Source organism: Molossus molossus, unplaced genomic scaffold (assembly GCF_014108415.1).
Source record: "Molossus molossus isolate mMolMol1 unplaced genomic scaffold, mMolMol1.p scaffold_m16_p_12, whole genome shotgun sequence".
Classification (NCBI taxonomy): domain Eukaryota; kingdom Metazoa; phylum Chordata; class Mammalia; order Chiroptera; family Molossidae; genus Molossus; species Molossus molossus.
Genome location: NW_023425347.1, coordinates 83,449,562 through 83,470,159, shown reverse-complemented (window position 1 = coordinate 83,470,159; position 20,598 = coordinate 83,449,562). Strand labels below are relative to the sequence as shown.

The window sequence follows — 20,598 nt, the reverse complement described above, 5'->3', positions numbered from 1 at the left end:
ACGTCACAGGCAGCTCCAGGACGGGCCCTGGGGAGAGACTACGGCCTGAGGGCCTGAGGGCGGCTGGCCTGGGAGAGAGCGGGCAGGAGGCTGTGTTTGGGGCCAGCTCCTCTCCAGGCCCTGGGTCTCTGCCATCCTCACACAGCCCTGGGAACCTCTGTCCGTGTCTCCACTTCTCAGAGGAGAAAACGTCCTGGGTGATACGCAGGCCCAGGTCACCCTCTCAGTAACGGTACGATTCCCACCAGGCCTGTCTGGCTGCGAAGCCTGTGATTTTCCTCGTGCCCCAGGCCACATAGATGGGACAGGCGCCATTAGGCACCGAGCACAGGACTCCGGCCTCGGGCCTAATTCCAGGGGGACCTGGGAGCTGGGGCTCCGTCCGTGGCATCTCACTTTCCCGGTGTGTGACCTGGGCCTCTCTTGCCTGCGTCCTCCTCTGAGGAGTGGAGGCTCAGGCAGGTGCAGTGACCGGCCCAGGGTCCCTCGGCCACAGGCGGAGCCAGACTGGACCCTGGGACCTCACTTGGGGCTCACGGGCCTCGTCAGTGTCTCTCCAGCTCCGGCCACTCCTCTGGTCCTTCCGTGCTGCTGGCCATCGCCACCCGCCCCCTGCACGACAGTGACCCAGCCCCTCCCTTTCAGTGCACTTGAAACGGGCTCCCTGTTCAATCCGCCTCACCCTGAGCAAGGGCGTCCATGAAGTCAAGGGTTCGACGCGCTAGCTGCTGCGGGGTGTCTCCGACGCCGTAAATACAGACACGACTGGTAATAGAAAACGTGAGTGTTTGTGCCAGCAGCACCCGCAGTCACCTCTCAGACCCCGGGAGTGAGGACGCCCCTCCCCTGAGAGGCCCAGGCCTGCCGCTGGGGGCCGAGAATAGGGGGAGGAGGGGCATTTGGGGGGTGGACATGGCCCGGCCTCGCCCAGCCCAGCTCAGGACAGTGGGGTTTCTCTTCCTGGGGGGCCGCACCCTGCCTGCTGGGCCTCAGCAGGAGGGGGCTGGGCTTGCCCCCACCTTGTGAGCACAGGCCCCGTGGGGAGGGGGTCAGAAGGCTGTGATGGCCCCAGTGGCCCCTGAGCGTGGGGTGCATGTTGGGGTGCTCACCACATGCTCTCCCCACCAGTCCTGGCTCCTGGAGGAAGCCCCAGGCTTGGGACAGAATTCGGCTCTGTGCCCCCCCAGGAGAGAGGCTGGGGGGCGCGGCTGTCCTCGGGCCAAGGGCTCCTGCCAGGAATGGAGGCGGCAAACTGCAGGGGATCTGACACCAGGAAGAGGGAAAGCGATGCTTTCAGCTGTGGCCACGTGCCCAAGCAGCCGCCACGCCAGCCACGGGGCACGCGACCTCCAGATGGGGGTGAGGCTGCAGGGGCCGGCGAGGGTCGGTCGAAGGGTGTGGCCAAGCTGCAGGCGGCTAGAGGCGAGGCCAGGACCCTCACCTATGAACCCCAAAGCGCACCAGGGCCGCCAAAAGGTTTCTCCCTAGAGGAAGGAAATCTCAGGGGTCATGAGGGGCAGACGGGCCTGGGTTCAAGTCCCAGAGCCTCAGCAAGGCCCTCGGCTGAGCCTCACTCTACTTTAAAATGGAGATGGTCGCCCTGGCCGGTGTGGCTCAGCGGTTAGAGTGTCGGCCTGCGGTCCCGAGAGACCCGGGTTCAGTTCCCTCTAAGACCATGTACCTCAGTTGCAGTTTGTCCCCGGCCCTGGTTGGGTCGTGCGGGTGGCAGCCACTCGATGTGTCCCTTTCACATCGATGTTTCTCTCCCTCTCTCTCTCTCTCTCTCTCTCTTCTTCTCTCTCCCTTCCACTCTATCTGAACAAAAAAAAGGAAAAATGTCCTCAGGTAAGGATTAAAAAAAAAAAAATGGAGATGGTCCTTTCTCCCAAAGTGAATGCGAAGAATGAACGAGGTCAGCACCAGGAGGACCACGCTATACGCATGGTAAGCACTGATACATGTTAGTCATTCATAAGTTCATATTTATAAATCACTACTTACAGTCTATAATATACCATAAATAAACTATTATATGACAATATATTTATATTTTATGTATTATTTATATGGTTATATTATATTTATAAATCATAATGTTTACATAATACATATTACATGTAAGTATGTATAATATACTGTATACACTGTAAATCATTAGTCGTGAGTTATCTATTACTATTGCCACTCAAAGGCTAAGGGACACAGAGAGCAGATACGTTCTGTGTGGTCTGGTTTTCATTCTTTCACACATTCATTCAATCCACCTACAGGGCGGGGCAAAAGTAGGTTTACAGTTGTGAGTACGCGAAACAGAGTGTATTCTTGTATTATTATTTATTAATTGTTGTACTATTTTCCATGCACACCCGCCTCTGCCCACCCTGCGTTCACGGAGACGCGGGGAAGCGGAGCTGAGCTCACTCACGATGGCGCAGCGGCACCGGCAGGGTGGCTGCCGAGGAGGAGGGATGAGTTGCCGTGACTCTTGGGTGTGGGAATTTCAAGTTCAGTTCACATGGATGACGCCTACCGTGTGCTTGGCACAGCCTGAGATGCCGGCAAGGAAATGAGGCTCAGAGAGGTGAAAACTCCCCAAGGTCGCACAGGCCTGCGTGAGCCACGCCCCACACCCAGACCTGGGCACTGGGCACCGTCCTGCAGACCCCAGGCTCCTCCTCAGGGTCATGGAGTGGGGCAGCTGCTGGCACTTTCTAAGGAACCTCCTTGGACCCTGCAAACCGGAGGGGACAATGTGAGGGGGCAGTTCTGACCGGTCCACAGGGTTCCGTGAGGGAGGGTCTGGATCTGGAAGATCCGGTGCCTCCTCCTTGGAGCCCCGGGGGGAGCCCTGTGACCTGAGACACAGCTCCTGGGTCTGAACCCCTGTGAAGATGCTGTCCCGGGTTGGACACCCTCCCTGCGCTGGGCATGTACAGTTTCATTTCTGTCTCCACACCCCCGCGAGGTGGGAATTATTCTCCCCATTTCCTGGGTGAGCAAACGGAGACCCAGAGGGCAGGCACATGCTGGGACTCACCCCAGTTCTTTGGACAGTGGAGTTTGTGTTCTCTCCAAGGTGTTTGAGGGTGCTTTCTGGGGCCCCCAAGTCACCTCCACTTTGGAGTCCTCGATGCTGCACCAGGCTGCATTTGTCTTGGCTCAGAAATAATTACACCCTAATTTGGAGACAAAGGACTCAGCCATTTGCCCATAGAAACAGACAGTAAGACAGTTCCCTGGGGCACACCTACTTAGCCCCTACCCCATCCCCTACATTCGGTCTGAGCTGCCCCCCCCCCCCAGCCCTCCCGACCCCACCCCACCCCCCAACCCCCCACCACCTGTCCAGCTGGACAGGTCCTGGGAGACTGACATGCATCCAGCCCAGGCCCCTCCCAGGCCCCTCAGCGTGAGGGACTGGACAGTGTCGCTGGGGTGGGGAGATAACCACCTCTGCAGAGTCCCACACACAAGGTCTGCCCCTGCAGAGAGGTCGCTGCCCCCCTTGGAAATATTTGCGTTCGGGAGGGAGGGGACAATTTAAAGGGATTAGATTAAGTGCTAGCAGTGAGTGAGGGAAACTAGCCCATCTCGGTGACAAGGGCTGAACCCCATCCCCCAGCTGGGCCCAGTCACCCCATTCCTGGGCCAATGATGCCATCGTGTGGCCAGATTCCTCCATTGCAGCCCAGGCCCACGATTCCAGCCCCACTAAAATCCTTTCATTCCAAGGCCCAAGACGTCCTTGAGATCATTTTTCCAGTGTCAGGAGACCATTGCACAGCTCGGGAAACAGAGCGCCCCGGTAGCAGCAAGGGGTGAAGGGGAAGAGTGGGACGTTTGGAGCCCAGCAGGCCTGGGCAACAACTACACCAGACAGTACCTACGAGGTCCAACTAAGTTTGGATTTTACCTTAGAGACAATAAGGAGCTGGAGAAGGTTCTTGAGCAGCGTGTGACCTGACCAGGGGCTCGGTCTGGTACTGATGTGTATAATGGACTAAAGAACAAGGCAGGAAGGCCAGCTAACCTGCTATCGTCCCAACCTGTGGAGAAAGAACTAGAACTCGCTTTCAACATAACGTCTGAACCTCAGAGAGGCAATGACTTTAGAAGAGTCCTGACTTTAGAGCCAGGATTCCAGGGTTCAAATCCCAGCCCTGCCACTTACTGGCTGTGTGACCCTTGACAACTGCAGCCTGGGTGTCCCCTTTTGTGAAACAAATGTATTACATGAGTCGCTGAGGATTCTGAATTAGAAAGAGTGTGTCTATCACCTCGCATCTGAAGGATGATCAAAAATGTAAGACACCCTGGCTGGTTGGGCTCAGCAGTTAGAGTGTTGGCCCGTGGACTAGAGAGTCGAGGGTCCGATTCCGGTACCTCAGTTGTGGCTCAATCCCCGGCCCTGGTCGGAGTCCGGAGGGAGGCAACTAGTACATCTGTCTCTCACATTGAGGTTTCTCTCCCCACTCCCCACTCTATCTGAAGATAAATGAAAAAATATCCTTGGTGAGGATTTTTTTTAAAAAAATGGTAATACAATAGGTGACCTAAATCTGATTCTGACCCCAGATACTCAAAGTTTGCTCTGTCCCCATGAGCAGACCTGGTCTGTCCCCATGTCAACACCCAGCTGAGCGCTGGCGGGAGAGCCCCCCAGCCCCGAAGCAGCTCCCAGGCAGCCGGCAGCCTCTGAGCAGCTCCCCTCTCCCCCCTATTCACTGCGACTGCAGCTGGAACCAATGGGATGCTGGGACCCCCCCAACATCTCTCACAGAGCTCTGGTCCCAGAGAACACCACGCCATTCAGAGGAGAAGTGCAGAGATCCCCGTAGGGACTGCGTCTCCCCTCCCTTGTAAATCCGCTAATGAACTGTAATGGCAAAGACAAACCCCTTGTTGGAACCTGGTAACCAATTCACTGTGGGGCCAAGAGACTGCCATTGTCGTCCAAGTAAGGAAAGAGAAAAAATAATCCTCATTAGTTTAGTCTTGTTTATCTATATAAAAACAATAAAACGTAAAAACCAACCAAAATATCCGTTGCAAAGTAACATGCTTTGTGCCGATGAGCTGGCTGCCCTGGGGAAATGTCGGCTTGCCTTCTCTCTGGATTGCTTATAACCTCTGTTCATGGAATCCAGAGCAGAGACGAGGGAACGGCGGGGGCGGGGGGCCCAGAGCCGCTGCGGGGGGAATTATGATGAGTTGGCACGGGAGGCTGGGCACGAAAGACCCGCAGCTGTGGGCTCCACCTTCCTGGGAGCCTGGCAACGTGATCCTGGAAGAGCTAGGTCCTGACCCGAGACAGGGACCAGTGAGGTCCCCCGGATCTAGTCCAGGCTTCCAGCCGGATCCTGACCCACTCTTGGGGACACCTGCCGTCCTACCCACCCAGCGCTGCCACCTGACAACAGCCCCTCCTTGTCCCTGAGGAGCCCCTGCCGAGCCCTCTCAATCCTGGGGGGTCTGAAGCCCCAGCCTGGCTCCGAGGACCCCAGCCAGAGTCTTGCATCCCTGGCCACAGTGATCGGTCAAGGGCGGGCGCAGGACCCAGGCTGAGCCGACGAGGCTGGATTCTGTGAGCTCGGAGCGGCAGGGTGAGTGGGCTGCCTGCCTGGGGTCAGGCCGTCCTGGTGGAGATGAGTTACCGAGACCGAGGCCCGACGGCCTTGCTGAGCCCAGCACCCACCTCCCCGGCTCCTTCAGTCACGGGTCCCACCACCTCCCGCCTTGTGCTGGAGCTGGGTGGTGCGACCTTTCGGTCACTTCAGCCAACAGCCCTAACTCGCCCGGTTCTGGCCCATGTGCCTGTGGTCCGGTCTCCGGATGGCTGCTTCTCTCCCCCTCCTGCCACGGAATTCCTCGTTCCTGGAGCAGGAATACTGGAGACAGGAAGCAGCCTCCCCCACCAGATGACTGAGTCTTGGGCACAGGCCCCCTCTATTTGTTGCTTTCATGGAGAATCCTGAAGCTCAACCCCAGAGGCCCCCAAGTCCCCACCCCACCTCAGCTCCACCTGGACTGGGGACGGAGCCGGGCCTGACCAGGTCAGGGGTTACAATGGCAGCCTCAGGCCCACCTGTTCTAAGCTACTGGACTGTGGCCTCCCCCAGCCCTGTGGGCCCCTCCCTAGCCCCCGCTCTGATCGGTCTCTCCCTCCAACACCTTTCCAACCCAGCATGCTTGGTGGGCCCTGACTCCCTGCCTGGCCCCGCCTCTGGAGTCCAACCCTGCCCCCTCTGCCCTCAGTGCCCTGGGTGGAGCCTCAGGCTCCTCCAGGACCAGGTCCACCCTCTGCTGAACTGCGAGCCTGCTGACTGCCTGGCAGGGTGACGGGAGAAAGACGCCCCTGGGGTCTGCTGAGCACATTCATGACCACAGGCAGCAGAGACGGGTCCATGCTGTCGCTGAGAAAGGCCTCAGCACGAGGAAACCTGGGAGTCCGGCGCCTCCACTTACCCAGACAGTCCCGTCCTTGTGTCTAGATCAGCTCTCTGTTTAAGAGGTGAGGAGCTGAGGCCCAGGGGAGAAGGGGTGACCTGTCCAGGCTCCACAGCCAGAGTAAAGCGAGGCTGGAACGCGGGCTGATGGACACAGGGCTCTCTTCTGCTTCTGTCCTCCGTTCCGGCCCTGGTGCCTAGGGGGGGCCTGGCCTGGGTGCAGCACAGTCGTGCGTCGCATAACTGAGTGATGGAGCCGGCCCGCTGTCCCGGAAGCTCGCAGGCTTGCACCATGCTCCGTGCCTCGCCCCCCTGAGCCCTGGCACACTCGGGCTGGCGGCGCCCGAAGCGGAGGCATGGCTGTGGTTCTTTGCCTCCCGGTGGAGCCGGGATTGTGCCCATCAGCACGAGGCAGGTGGGCCGAGTCCCCCGCCGAGGAGCAGAAGACTTGCAGAGCCGTGGTGCACACCGAGCGTGGTCTCCCAGCAGGTCCAGGTGCTCCGGGTGGCACAGCCTCTGGAGGCCAGGTGGCCACAGCAACTCCACGGACAGCAGTGCCAGGTGGGAGCCAGGGAGGTGTTGAGAAACTGACAGGTGTGGGTGTGTCCCTGAGGCCCAGAAACCAGCCTCCAGATGGCAGCAGTGACACCCACTCCACCCTGGATGCAAAGTGTGGGCGCACCACGTGGAGTGCTCCCCACGCATCATCTCATTTGCACCCTGCAACCCCCTGTGAGGTGGTGCCGGTGTTACTTTTCCACGGAGAGGTGAAAGGCCCTGCCACGTCACTGGGTGGCTGAGGGGTGCTTCTGGGACCTAGGAGGGTCCAGTCATTTCCCCGAATTGAAGAACAAGAACCAGGACATCAAAGCCAGGAAGTGCAGGTGCGAGAACAGCTGAGTGAGGGCTGTCGCGTTGAGGAAACAAGCTGACCCAGCCACGTGGAGCTTTGCTGAGAAGGCTCCCTGGGTGTCTCAGGAATGGCCGAGGCGGGGAGTGTAGCCAGGCCCGACGAGGCGGACCAGTGACTGACCCCGTGTGGTGGATTAACATGGCCACAAGCCCCACTGTGTGGTTCTGTGGATTGAGAAGCGTCCCATGCACCAAGAGGCTGCTGGTTCGATTCCTGGTCAGGGCACATGCCTGGGTGGCAAGCTTGATCCCCAGTGGGGGTTGCGCAGGAGGCAGCCGACTGATGTTTCTCTCTCATCGATGTTTCTATCTCTCCCTCCCTCTCCCTTCCTCTCTGAAATGAGTAAAAACTTTTTTTAAAATGGCCACAAATTCCTTGTTACTTTCCCCCCATGGAGAGTGGAGTTTCTCTCCCCACCCCTGGAATGTGGAACATAACATCTTTGACTAATAAAATGCAACGAAAGTAGCTCAGTGCCAACCGGGGGCCTCAGACCTGAAAGGCTTTCAGAAGCCCTGAGATGCCTTGGAAGAAGCCGTTCCCCTGCTACAGCGACCGCAGGGGGAGGGCAAGGCCCTGAGGCCGCATGGAGAGAACACCAGGCAGCCCGCCTGGCACCCACCTCCCTGAAGGCCCCAGGCACGCGAGTGGCCCTGCTGGGCGCTCCAGCCTGGCTGGGAACCAAACGTTTGCAGCATGTGGTGCACTGAGCGCAGTCAACCCACAGAATCGTGACAGTAACCGAGGGCTGTGTAGAGCCACTGGGTTTGGGGCGGCTTGTTACACAGCATAGATAACGGAAACACCCTTGGACCGGGACGCCATCGGCAACCCGACAAAGGCTGCTGTTCTCTTTCCTAGGGAGGGTGGTCTCTGACCTCTGCCTTCCGGGGACCTGGGAGAAGATACAGACCTCCCAGCTCCAGGACCAGCAGCCAGGTCGCTAGGGTCCCCATGTCCAAATTCCCAGAAGAGAGACACCAGCTCCCCGACTTGTCACCCATTGACCAGTCAGCTGAGCACAGGACATAGGCCCTGTGGGGTGGGCGGGTCCTCTCAGAAGGGAAGTGTGGGCAGAGCAGCTGCCCCCGGGGGAGTGTGACAAGGCCTCCCCTTGGGGAGCAGAGGAATCCCCAGCCCAGGGCCGGCACAAGGACAGGGCTCAGGGAAAGGTGTGCGGCGGGGAAGGGGGACGGCCCCTGCCCCAGGGTGGTTGTGAGACGGCTCGTGAGGGGGTCTGTGTGCTGTGGCTCCTGGCGTTGCTGGGGGGTGTTATTCTGCCTCCTCAAATTGCCTCTAAGGAAGATCTTCCAGGATGCTCTGAGCATCTTATGAAAGCCTTTGATGTGCTCTCAAGTGTGAGTCTAGTAGTAACAGTGAAAATGCTCCATTAAACAAGAATGAGTTCTGAAAATCACCTCGCTCCCCTCTGGGAGGCAAGAGACTGCAATTCCAGAGGGCGCTGATCCAGAGGGGCCCAGGGGAGGCTGGCAGACCCCATGTGGAGTTGGGGGACTTGGGGGTCAGCAGTCTTTCCCTTGTGCTGTCCTTCATGTGGGGGCTGCAGCTGTGTGTGTTGGGGGTGGGGGTGAAGCTTCTGAAACACAAGGAACTAACAGAGAAGACTCCGCAGAGCACCTGGGCCAGTCTCTGCCCAGGCTGGGACCCTTCCCATCACCTCTCTCACACACTCGCCTCACGTACAACCTAAACCTGCTTTCTTTTCCTCCAGCTACATGAGGGCGACAGGGCACCCTGCTCAGTGTAAGTCCTTTAAGAGCAGGGACTGTGTCTCGTTCATAGACCACCACCTCCCCACTGTCTGGCATGGGGTAGTGCTCTGTAAGCGTTTTTGTCTGCATGTGTGCATGTCTGCATGCATGAACGAATGAATGAGTGAATGAATGAATGAATGAATGAGTCAGACCCTCAGCTTTCCCATCTGTGAAGTGGGGATGACAAGTCTGCTCTGGGTAGGGTTACTGAGAGCACGAAACGAGATCACGAAATGAACATGTGACTGAAAAAGCAGGACAAACAGTGAGTCCGGAGCAGTCGCTGTCACCACCGTTACCACCACTGTCGCCGTCCTGCGGCACCCTCATCCCCAGCCACCCATCCGACCTTTCTCCTGCTCCCCAAATAACCACACTGCCTCTGGCCCACTCAGTGCTTAAGTTAAATCACATTTAATTGTTTTTCAAAAAGGAACAGAGAAGTCAGAAGAGATTCACAGCACTCACAGTCATGAGGGTTAACTAAAAGTAGAATATATTAAGCTTTTGGTTAAAAAATGCAAACGCAGCCCCAGTAACACTCACCCTTGTGTTCCCACTCGTGCACTGCTTCCAGACGCACCCCCGCGCTCAGGCATGGGCGCGCGCACACACCCACACACACACCCCCAAACTCACGCAGTCCCAGCGCTCACACACACCCCGAGCAGGGCTGGAGGCTGGTGGAAGAGGGAGAGGCCCGGTGCCATCCCAGGGCTGCCTCTCCCAACCCCCTCACTAAATGACAAAGTAGACTACACTCGGGGCTCTAGGGGACACACGCGGGATTCTGTGAGCTGTGCTTGGGGTGGGGACATAGAGGAGCCACGGCGGGGACGAGCGGCCTTAGACGATCCTGTTCTCCATGACGGCCAGCCGCTTACTCACCGCTTCCAGTGGGCTCGGAGTTAAGGAGGTGCAGGTGGCCCGGCGCAGGGCAGTCCTGCTGCGGCCCAAACAGGACCCCCTTCCTGTTTCCTGCAGTGCCACCCTTCCAGGGCTGTCTCTCACCCGCCCATAGCAGGTGTTTTCCCCAATGTCGAAACGTGTCCCACTGCCCTCAGAACGGTACTCTCCGAAAACACAGCCAGTGCTCAGAGCCCCGAAGGCCAGCCCTGCCCAGTGCAGGTTCAGGCCGGCTGCCCCCCCCCCCAGTATGACCAAGCCAGGGAAGCTGTTGGAGGCCCAGCCGCATCCGAGTGGCAGCTGGCATAGTCATGTGACCAAGAGCCTGAGAAGTGGGATGTCCATGGGCACCATGTTTTCCTCTAGACCTTGACCTCTGCCTCAGTTTCTCTGTTTACCCTTTAGGAGCCCCTGCTCTTCCCAGGGTCAGTATCAAAGCTGACATCCGCCTATCTGGCCAGAATCCAGCCCATCTTCAGCAGGAAGCAGACGAGGAGGAGCCCACACTGACCCCCACACACCTTCTCTCCCCACAGGGCACCTGCCGCTGCCCCCTGCCTCCTGCCCCTCTGGGAAAGGATATGTTTCCTGGTCAAGGCCTGCAGCAGCCCCTCCACTTTGGCCTGGAATTTCACAATGGATTCACAGTCACACGGGTCTTCCTCTGGAATGGACAGGAAGCAGAGAAAGACAGGAAGATGGTGAGCAGTTGCCAGGCAGGGGGGCTGGGTAGTTACTGCCCGGGACCAGGATTAGGGAGTCTTGGGGGAGTGTGTGGCCTAGAACCTCTCAGGGGGTGAGATATGTGGAATTCTTGAGACAGAGCTCCAGGCGTGGTGGAGGGCGACCCCCGATCGGCTTCCTGGCCCCCCAGAGCCCTGATAAAGAACTCCAATCCAGCGTCACTGCGCTGAGCACCTGCTGCGTGCCTTATGTCATCATGGTGACTCCTCACCCCCATCCTGTGTGTTTGAAGTCGTTAATGCCATTGTACCGATGAAGAACCAAGAAGTGAAACAACCGGCCCCTGGTCAGCAGGCAAAGCGTCAGAGCAAAGACGCACACGCAGGCCGTGCGGCTCTGGAGTCCACGCTCTACCACCGGGAACAGCAGGCAAGGTCACCAGCAGGGGCAGGGGAGGCGGCAGGATTCAAAACCCGCTCCTCGGTTATTTACCATGTTTCACCCCTCTGACCTTGGTTTAACTGTCTGTAAAGTGGGGATAAAAGATTCCTACCACATAGAATTGAATGATTTACTATCTGGAGAGCACAGAGGAGGGGCATTTGCGTCATGAGCACACATGTTTGCTGGCAGGAAGTTAGACTGGCCAGCCTACCTCCCAGTTCTGCCAAAGCTCGGTGCCACCCCAGCTCCCGCTTTTTGCCACCCACATCCACTTCCAGGATGGCTCCATGCCCCACCCCCAGAGCCCCACCTGCCCCTCCATCCACTCCGGCTCTGGTCTCACTCACCCACACAGATCTTCTTTTGCAGCTTCATGCCAATCTGGTTGATGGTCTTGAAGTCGGCCGTGTAGAAGTAGTGCTCTGCCACGGGCTCCGAGGCGATCTCCCTCAGCTCGTCCTCCACGGCGTTGCCCACACCCACGGCAAACATCTTAAAGCCTGCCGCCAGGAACAAGACAAGTAAGGGTGGAGGTGTGGGCTGGCAGCCGCGGCTCAGCCTGTGGAGGGATGCTTAGGAAATCAACACCCGATACCTCCTGGTGGCAGCTGCAGGAATTGCAGGCACAATGCCTGGGACAATGACGTTGAGGAAATGAACATTTACTGAGATTCTCCTGTATGTCAGACCTGTCCCCACTCCCTGCACTGGGAGCTTTGTAATCTCATTTAACTCTCATAACCATCATCTGGTGGTTATTATTATCCTCATTTAATAGGCAATAAAACGAGGCTCAGGTGTGTCCCAAAGTGGGCTGCCTTTCCACAGTTGTTATGTTCCTGGGAACATTCAACTAGAAAAGTTCCAAGTCCCCAAGGACCATCAAAAACAAGCCATTTTCCCGGCCAGTGTGGCTCACTGGTTGAGCATTGACCCATGCACCAAGAGGTCACCGGTTCGATTCCCAGTCAGGGCACATGCCCAGGTTGTGTGCCCAATCCCCAGTGGAGGGCATTCAGGAGGCGGTCAATCTATGTTCTCTCTCATTGATGTTTCTATCTCTCTCTCCCTCTCCCTTCCTCTCTCTCTAAAATCAATGAAGAAAAAATATTTTTGATAATAGATAGATAAATAAATAAATAAAACAAGCTCTCTACTTTCCTGGGGCCTCAGTTTTGTCACCAGTATAAGAAAGACATGGATGAACCGATCCTTGCTCACTCAAATTGAACCTGGGTTTAGGGCACCATTCAGAATAGACAATAGGATAAATTACAGTTGGGTTGTACCATGTACCCCTGGCCATCAGTGGTGTCCAGGGTCCAGGCGGGAGCACCTACCAAGGTCCTTGGCCTTCTTGGCAGCATCATTGATGTAGTCCTGGCTCCGGCCGTCGGTGAAGACAATGCCCACCTTCTGGGCACCAGGCCTAGCCCCACTGGACACAGTGAAGGAATTGTCGATGAGGTACTTCAGGGCGGCCCCGGTCATGGTGCCCTTTTCCATGTAGGACATGTTTCGCACAGCTGCCTTGATGTCCTTCTTGGTGTGGTAGCGGCCCAGCGGGAACTCCTGGCGCACGGAGCTGGAGTACTGCACCAGCCCCACCTGGGCCAGCTTGTCTGACACGTCCAGCGTGTCCACGATCTGGTTGATGAACTTCTTCACCAGCTCAAAATTCTCCGGCCGCACACTCTTGGATCCATCAATGAGGAAGACCAGGTCAGTGGCCGAACCGCCACCGCCACCGCTGCAGACTGGAGAGTGTGGGAGGGCAAGGAGGTGAAGCTTCACGACAGTTTTCCATCTGCCCACTGGCTGGGTACCTACCACACACCAAGCTCTGTGCTGAGCACCATCCCATCTTGTCCTCAAAACTCTCTGCAAAGCCCAGTGTTACAGCATTGAACACTGGAAACTCACATGGCTCAGAGGTAGTGGCACCAAGATTTGAATTCAAGATGTGTGACTCCCTCCACCACACTAAACCCACCACCCATTGTGTCAAAAAGAGGAAATCAGAAGAGAATTTTCAGCCGACATCAAACTCTAGAAGGAATCTGTCACCTTTGCAGACTGGTCCAGAGCAAGGTGTGGGAAGGTTCGGATGGGCTGGGAAATAGCCGAAGCCCCATCCCCCCCAGTCCACCCTCTCCAGGGCTGCCTGCGTCCAGCCCACTGACCATTGCAGGTCTTGCCATCGCTGTTCAAGGTGAAGCCCTCACGGCAGGCACAGGTGTAGGAGCCTGGAGAGCTGATGCACACCTGCTCACAGTCATGGTCTCCCGTGGCACACAGGTCTGACACCACTGCGGGGACAAGAAGAGACTCAGAACCTCAGGAGATTCAGAATCATTACAGGGCCTGGACTCTCTCAGTCAGGATGGGCCCTCACACACTCAGGAAAACTGAGGTCCCCCACTGGGTGGGGTCCAGGCCCCAGAGCCTCAGCCCAGGGCCAGAATCACTGCACCAGGACTGACATCCCTGAAGACGGTGATGATACTGATGATGAAACTAAAACTTCCTGATAAAAAGGTACAGGCCACGGGGACAAGAGCTCGTTTTGTTCTGTTTGGTTCACTGCTGTATCCCAAGTGTCTAGAACAGCACACGCAGCAAAGAACAAGCATGCTCAAGGCGCTCAACAAATGTTTAAAGCCACCTGCTGAGCGCTTGCCATGCGTTACGTCATTGAATCCGCACAATAAGATGCAAGTTTTTCTTAGACCCATTTTAAAAATGGGGAAAAGTCCTTGCCCTGGCCCCGCCCCACCTACTCGAGACCCCATTCCCTTCTGACAGGTCACATCCCACAGGCCCACCTCCCTCTTCTAAGGACTCTGAACCTCCTGCCCAGTGCCCCAGCCCCTCAGACTCTCCCGCATCACGGAACATTTTGGCACCCAGTCCCCTCCGCCCCCATCCAAACATGCACAGGTTTTTTTAGGCCCTCTCTTGACTGGATTCCCACCCCTCTTTGGTCCCTACCAGCACCCTGCCACAGAAAAGGGTTCTTGGTATCGCCTCTTCCGAACTCCCTTCTGCCAGGCGGAGGACCCGCCCGCAGATCAGCACCGGGCCCCAGCCCTGGCCCCGCCCCCGATGCTGGCTCTATCGCAAGCCCCGCCCCCGATGCTGGCTTTATCCCAGGCCCCGCCCCTGGTCCCGCCCCTGGTCCCGCCCCCGATGCTGGCCCTATCCCAGGCCCCGCCCCTGGTCCCGCCCCCGATGCTGGCCCTCTCCCAGGCCCCGCCCCTGGTGCTGGCCCTATCCCAGGCCCCGCCCCAGGCCCCGCCCCAGGCCCCGCCCCGCCCCGCGCACAGCAGAAGGCCTCCTGGAACTTCTTGGACAGCTTCTCGATGACGCTGTAGCTCTCCACGTAGTCCACGTGCTCCTCCTGAGGCTCGCTGGCGATCTGGCGCAACGTGGCCTTGTCCACGCGGCCCACGCCAATGGCGAAAAGCTCGACGCCGCTGGCCCGGGCTCGTGCAGACACGTCCCGCACGCTGTCCTGGGGCCTCCCGTCCGTCACCACGATGACCACCTGCAACACGGGAGACACCTGTGAGGAGCGAGCCCCGCTCCCGGCGCGAGGCTCGGGGCGCACTTGGCCCTCCAGCAACCCCGGGACCGCTGGCGGGAGAGCGGACTGAGGCGAGTTGGTTCAGGTGGATCTAATTCCCCTCCAGAGTTCTACGCCAGGGAACAGAACAAGGCTCGAGGAAGAGAAGACAGGTCTCCTCTGACTGGAAAAGACTAGGCTGAGGTGTTCTCCCATCCGACTAGGGCCCCGGATGTCGCCTGCATCAGGCGGACCGAGTTCAGAACCGTATCTCCCTCGCCCCAGGATGGGGCCTGGGACGAGGCCAACGCCGTGCAGTTCTGCCCGCTGGCCACCAGAGGGCGGCAGAGGAGCCATTCCCACAGAGAGGTCCAACAAAGGAGAGGTGACCACCTTTTCTCCCTCCATTCCCTGATGCTCTGTGTCCTTTCCACAGAGGGAAAGACTGTCTGCTGTCCTCGCACAAAGCTCTTCTGTTCTCCACCCTGCAAAGGGAGGCAGAGGGGACCCTGGCGCTGAGCCTGGCCCTCCTCACCCCTGCTTGAGCCTGCCCTGAACCTGGGTCCTCGCAGCTCTGCCGGAGTCTGGGACTCGGCATCTGCGTCCTTGGCTGCTTCTCAGCTTCTGACCTGGATCTGCTTCTGACCCCTGGGTCCCCACCCCTGGCCCGGTGCCCAGGCCTTGTCTCGTGACCTGTAGGATAGTGGATTAGACAAGCTGGGTTAGAAATGCAGCCCCCCAAGTTACAGCTCACCTTCGAGCCTGTTTCTTCATCTGCAAGAAGGGGGTGTGGTGAGGTTCAAGTGAGGTGATTCGGGGTACGAAGCCAGGAAGGGGAGCTATTATTTGTAGTATCACTGCCCTGGGTCCCCTGGGGAGTGAGCTTGCACAATCTCTACCCTCAGAGGCCTGGGCTCCTGGCCCTAGAACCCTGCTGAGACCATTCACTGCGCGGGCACGCCTCTGAGCCCTAGAACCCTGCTGAGACCATTCACTGCGCGGGCACGCCTCTGAGCCCTAGAACCCTGCTGAGACCACTCACTGCGCGGGCAGGCCTCTGAGCCCTAGAACCCTGCTGAGACCATTCACTGCGCGGGCACGCCTCAGCCCTAGAACCCTGCTGAGACCATTCACTGCGCTGGCACGCCTCTGCGCCCTAGAACCCTGCTGAGACCATTCACTGCGCGGGCACGCCTCTGAGCCCTAGAACCCTGCTGAGACCATTCACTGCGCGGGCACGCCTCTGAGCCCACCGGCTCCCTCGGGCCCACTGCGCCTCTTCAGCCCAGTTCTGGGACTTTCCGTCCACGTCGTAGGACGTTCCACAGGTCAATTCCAGGCTGAACACCTAATGTCTGGTGCCAGCTCCCCAGGCCTCTGTCTCTGTCTCAAGTATTATAGAGAAATTCTCCTCACTTGCCCATCCCAGGCCACTGGGCTGAGCTGGGGTGAAGCAGTTAACTCTGCAGATGGGACAACTACAGATGTCACCTCCATCCCCTTCACCTCTCTCCACGGACCACCTGGGGCCGCCATATCCTCCCAGTTACCATGACCATCCACCTCATGTCAGAACTTATAAGTGGCCCCCACAAAATAAGACCACCAGGCTGCCGGATGCGCCATTTCTTTGAGGGCCACGATGGCAGGGGTTTATGCTACTGTCTGCGAACACTTCTACCGCCTTGTAGCTGGGCAGGCTGCTTGCGCTCCCTGTGGCTCGTCTGTGAAATGGAGACTCCGCCTCCGAGCAGGAGCGCGTTCACTTGACACTCACGTCTCAGCCATGCACTGCACGCCCGAGAGTGGGTACAGAAGGGGTAAGAAAGAGTGTGTCCCTGGGCTGGGGCCCCGGGCAGGTAAACGGCGAGTCCTCGGTCCAACAAGGGCAGCGATGGGGAGGTGCAGGAGCCTGTGGGAGGACCAGTGGGGGAGAAGACACCTGACTGGACTCCCGGGCCCTAGGCTGGGTCCTGAAAAATTACCCCGTGGGTCCAAGGTCTGTGAAAGTGCTGAGCACTCTGCCTGGCGCCCTCGCTGGCTGAGACTCGGGGACCCGTGCCTCGTGTTTCTGGGCCCCTGCCATCTGAAACTTGCTAAATAAAAAACTAGTTAATGCTCGTATGGGGCTCATTGGCACCAGGGGCTGCTCTGAGCACTTTGTGCTTATGAACTCACGTAGTCCTTGTTGGAGCCCCTTGAGAAGGTGAGGAAACTGAGGCATGCGAGATGAAGTAGCCCACTCAGGGGCCAGTACGGTGGCGCAGGGACCGGAACCCACACGGGCCAGTGGCAGTGCTCAGCCCGTAACCATCACACAACCATCTGAACAGCCCACTCTGCCTTCGGGAGCACAGCCTGGCTGGGAAGCCAAGGTCAGCTGAACTGAAGTGCTCACCTGGGGTCAGAAGGGTGGGGACAGATGGGTGCAGCGCTGCCACTTCTCTTAGTTGGGTCTGCTCCCCAGCTGTAAGTGGTCACCTCGTAGGGTGTTGGGAGAATTCGAGCGTGTGCAGGCAGAGCCCACAAGCAGCAGGACCACAGCAGGGCAGGGGAAAGCGTGCAGGTACCTTGCTGATGTCGGGGGACCTGTTGCGACCGCCCTCAGCGTCACTGAAGGCCGTGGTGATGGCGAACTGGATGGCCAGACCGGTCATGGTGCCAGTGGACAGCGGCCGGATGCGGCGCACGGCCTGCAGCAGCGCAGCCTTGGAAAGGTGGGCACGCAGCGGGAACTCCTGCTTCACTGAGCTGGCGTAGTTGACCACGCCCACGCGGGTGGCATTGGGCCCCACATTCAGCGACTCGATGACCTGGGACAGGAACACCTTCACCTTCTCAAACTCCACAGGCCGTACACTGCGTGAGCTATCGACAACAAACACCAGGTCTGTGGGCCGGGTCCGGCAGAGGTGCCCTGGGGAGAGGAGGGAGACGGCAAGGGGCAAGGGGCAGGGTCAGGAGGCTGGACCCAGACACTCAGGAAGGGAGCAGAGCATCGGGGGTGACGTAGACCCCACTGGAGGCCTCGGGCAGGGCAGACGACTTAAGCCAGGCCGTCCTGAGCCTTTGTGAGCATGAGCCTCACAGCTCAGCTCCTGGGGAACAGAGACTCACGTTCCGGCCTTGGGCAACTCACCTCACCGCTCTGAGCCTCAGTTTCCTCCTCTGTACAATGAGCTGATGACCCTTTCCTTACAGGATCCTTTAAGGACAAGCAAGATTGCCCAGAGGTGGCCGGCGCAGGGCCGGGCCTGCAGTGGGTGTTCCAGGAGCCACGAAGGCTGGGTGGCCTTTAAAACCCACTTCTCAGGTTTGAGCCCAGAGTGGCTCCGTAAACAAGGGGCAGCTGTTTCTCCACGCTGGGCAGCAGGGCACTGAGGGGGGCCCTCTGGGGATGACACAGCCTTGAAGCCCAACACCGTGCCGGTCAACATGGCCTCTTTCATCTGAACATCAAAGCTAATCACGGACGTGGACCCAGCTTCCCTCAGCCGGGCGCGTCCTGCTGGCTGCTGTCCAGGGGCAAGGGCAGAAATTTCTAGTAGCTGCCTTGGCAGCCTGACCAGGTGAGCCTCTGAGACACACCCCCAAGGAAAAATGTCTTTCCAGACGCCCTGGGAGGCAGCTTTAGGAGCTTGCGTTTCATCTGCTCCTGGGGAGAAACGCTGCCGCTTGATGAAGTCACCGGCCCGGGCCTGCCGCCAGCGGGCCAGCACCAAGGCCTTTCCCTTCCCGTCCCCAGTCCGGCCGAGCACGGCCTCTCCCAGTACGGACGCGGGATGAGTCATTCCAGAGCGTGTCCTCGGCAGCCGCGGGTCCCGGCTCCCGGCCACAGGACCCTGAACCCAGGCACCAGAGCGCCTCGAGGGGCCTCAGACATGACCTTGCGGCCACAACCTGGGCCTCTCTAGCGAAGGGCACAAAAAAATGGGTAAACTGCCCTGGCCGGTTTGGCTCAGCGGTTAGAGCATCGGCCTGCTGTCCTGAGAGACCCAGGTTCGGTTCCTGCTAAGGGCATGTACCTCGGTTGCAGTTTGTCCCCGACCCTGGTTGGGTTGGGCGGGTGGCAGCCACTCGATGTGTCCCTTTCATGTTGATGTTTCTCTCTCTCTCTCTCTTCCTCTCTCTCCCTCCCACTCTACCTGAACAAAAAAAAAAAAGGAAAAATGTCCTCAGGTGAGGATAAAAAAATTTTTTAAAGGGTAAACTGAGGCCCAGAGAGGGAGAGGGACATGTGCACAACACAGAGCAGTGTATCAAGACCCAGGAGGCTCCGGGGCTCTCACTGCGTGGTCTTAGGTCCTCCCCTGTCCAGCCTCAGTTTCCCCACCTGTATAGGAAGAGTTGGGCATTCGAGGGTTCAGTGCCCAAGTCTGAAACTCTGGAAGTGGTACAACCTGCAGGGAGCCCACTCCAGGATGTGCTGAAAGGGTGGGGGACCAGAAATGGAGTCTCCCCGCCCCCCGAGGTACGTGCATCACAGTCATGTGCTCAGCCCTGGCACAGTGCAGTCCCAGACATCAGTGACTCTGCGTAGTTTCTGCCCTCAGTGACCCAAGAGACAGTGGTCCCTGCAGCATGCATGGCCCTTGAGGGCAGCCCAGGGCTGCGAAACCCCAGGAAAGGCTGTGGGCTCTGGAAAGAAGCCCACTGATATCCCCTGACAGACAGACCGAGGGTCGCTCCGGTCCTGGGCCCTTATCGTGCCACCACCTCTGTCTGCTCCTGTGTTGGCCTCCCTGCCCCTCCCCCCATCGGCTCCCATTCCATCTCTGCCCATCTCCGTGCCCAGGCCCCCGGGCTGTGGTCAGGGGCCACACATCCACTGTCCCCCACCTCACATAGGCCCCCTCACCTCTGGACTGGGGGGCAAGGCCATGCGTGCGTGGGGCCAGGTGCAGCAGCAGCAGATGGCAGAGCACAAGGGTGGCACCAGAGACCCTCATGGTCCTAGCAGCGCGGCAGCAGCCAGCACAGCTGTGGAGGCCAGTGGGCTCCTGGTCTTATCAACCTTGCTGCCCAGCCTCCCAGCCAGGAGGCCCTGCCCTGCCCCTTGCCTCCTTGGGGGTGGGGCCCCACTAAATGAAGGTAGGTGTGCGTGTGTGTGTGTGTGTGTGTGTGTGTGTGTGTGTGTTCCCCCCTCCAGAGGAGGGACTGGAGGAAGCTGGGAAGGGCGTCAGCGCCGGGCCTGTGCTGGAGCGGCCCCTCTAACCACAAGCCTCCTTTGCCTCCAGAAGCAACCAGAGCCGCAGCTGCAGTTCAGGAATCTCAGGTGGGTGGAGGTGACTCCTCCGGGCTGGAGCCGGCAGGAACCTGAAGCTGCAACTCTGAGGCCAGGGAAACCTGCCCTCCAGGGCCTCACCCCCAGCCTGCCCTGCAGCCTCTTCCACACCCAGATGCTTCTCTCTCCTGCGATTTCAACCCCAGTCTTCTCATTAAACATTTCCCTTCTCCAGCCTCGGCTGTGCCCTGCCTCTCCACGGAAGCCCTGCTCTCCACCACCCCTGGACTCACCGGGCTCTCTTCCAGTCCGTGCACATGCAAAGCGATCTGCCCAGAATGCCCTTCCTCCCACTCACTCTGCGAGACAGAATCTTTCCAGATCATAATTTGAGCGGTGTGTATATTAGTAGTTGATACGTGCAAGGCAGCAGAGAAGATAGCCAAGAGCACGGAGGTGGAGCCAGATTAGCTAGATTTGCTATATATGACCTGTGTGACCGTGGGAAAGTGACTTCACCTCTCTGTGCCTCCAATTCCTCATCTGGAAACAGGATGGACTAGAGGAACAGAGTTCTCGAGCTATCTCATTTAATTCTCTTGACAACCCTGCAAGGCAACTATTAGTATCGTTATTTCCTA

At 58.4% G+C, this 20,598-nt stretch overlaps 1 protein-coding gene across 1 annotated transcript; it reads right to left on the bottom strand.

Annotated features, from left to right (window-relative positions):
• Positions 1-9,936: 9,936 nt before the first annotated feature.
• Positions 9,937-19,711, bottom strand: MATN1 (matrilin 1). The gene is made up of 8 exons (XM_036256960.1): positions 19,592-19,711; positions 17,304-17,650; positions 14,493-14,715; positions 13,352-13,477; positions 12,509-12,925; positions 11,516-11,668; positions 10,624-10,704; positions 9,937-10,030 (listed from the first exon to the last, which is right to left on the bottom strand). Exons 1-8 carry the CDS (start codon positions 19,680-19,682, stop codon positions 9,981-9,983), a joined length of 1,488 nt encoding a protein of 495 aa, XP_036112853.1. The 5' UTR covers positions 19,683-19,711; the 3' UTR covers positions 9,937-9,980.
• Between the last annotated feature and the right edge of the window lie 887 nt (positions 19,712-20,598).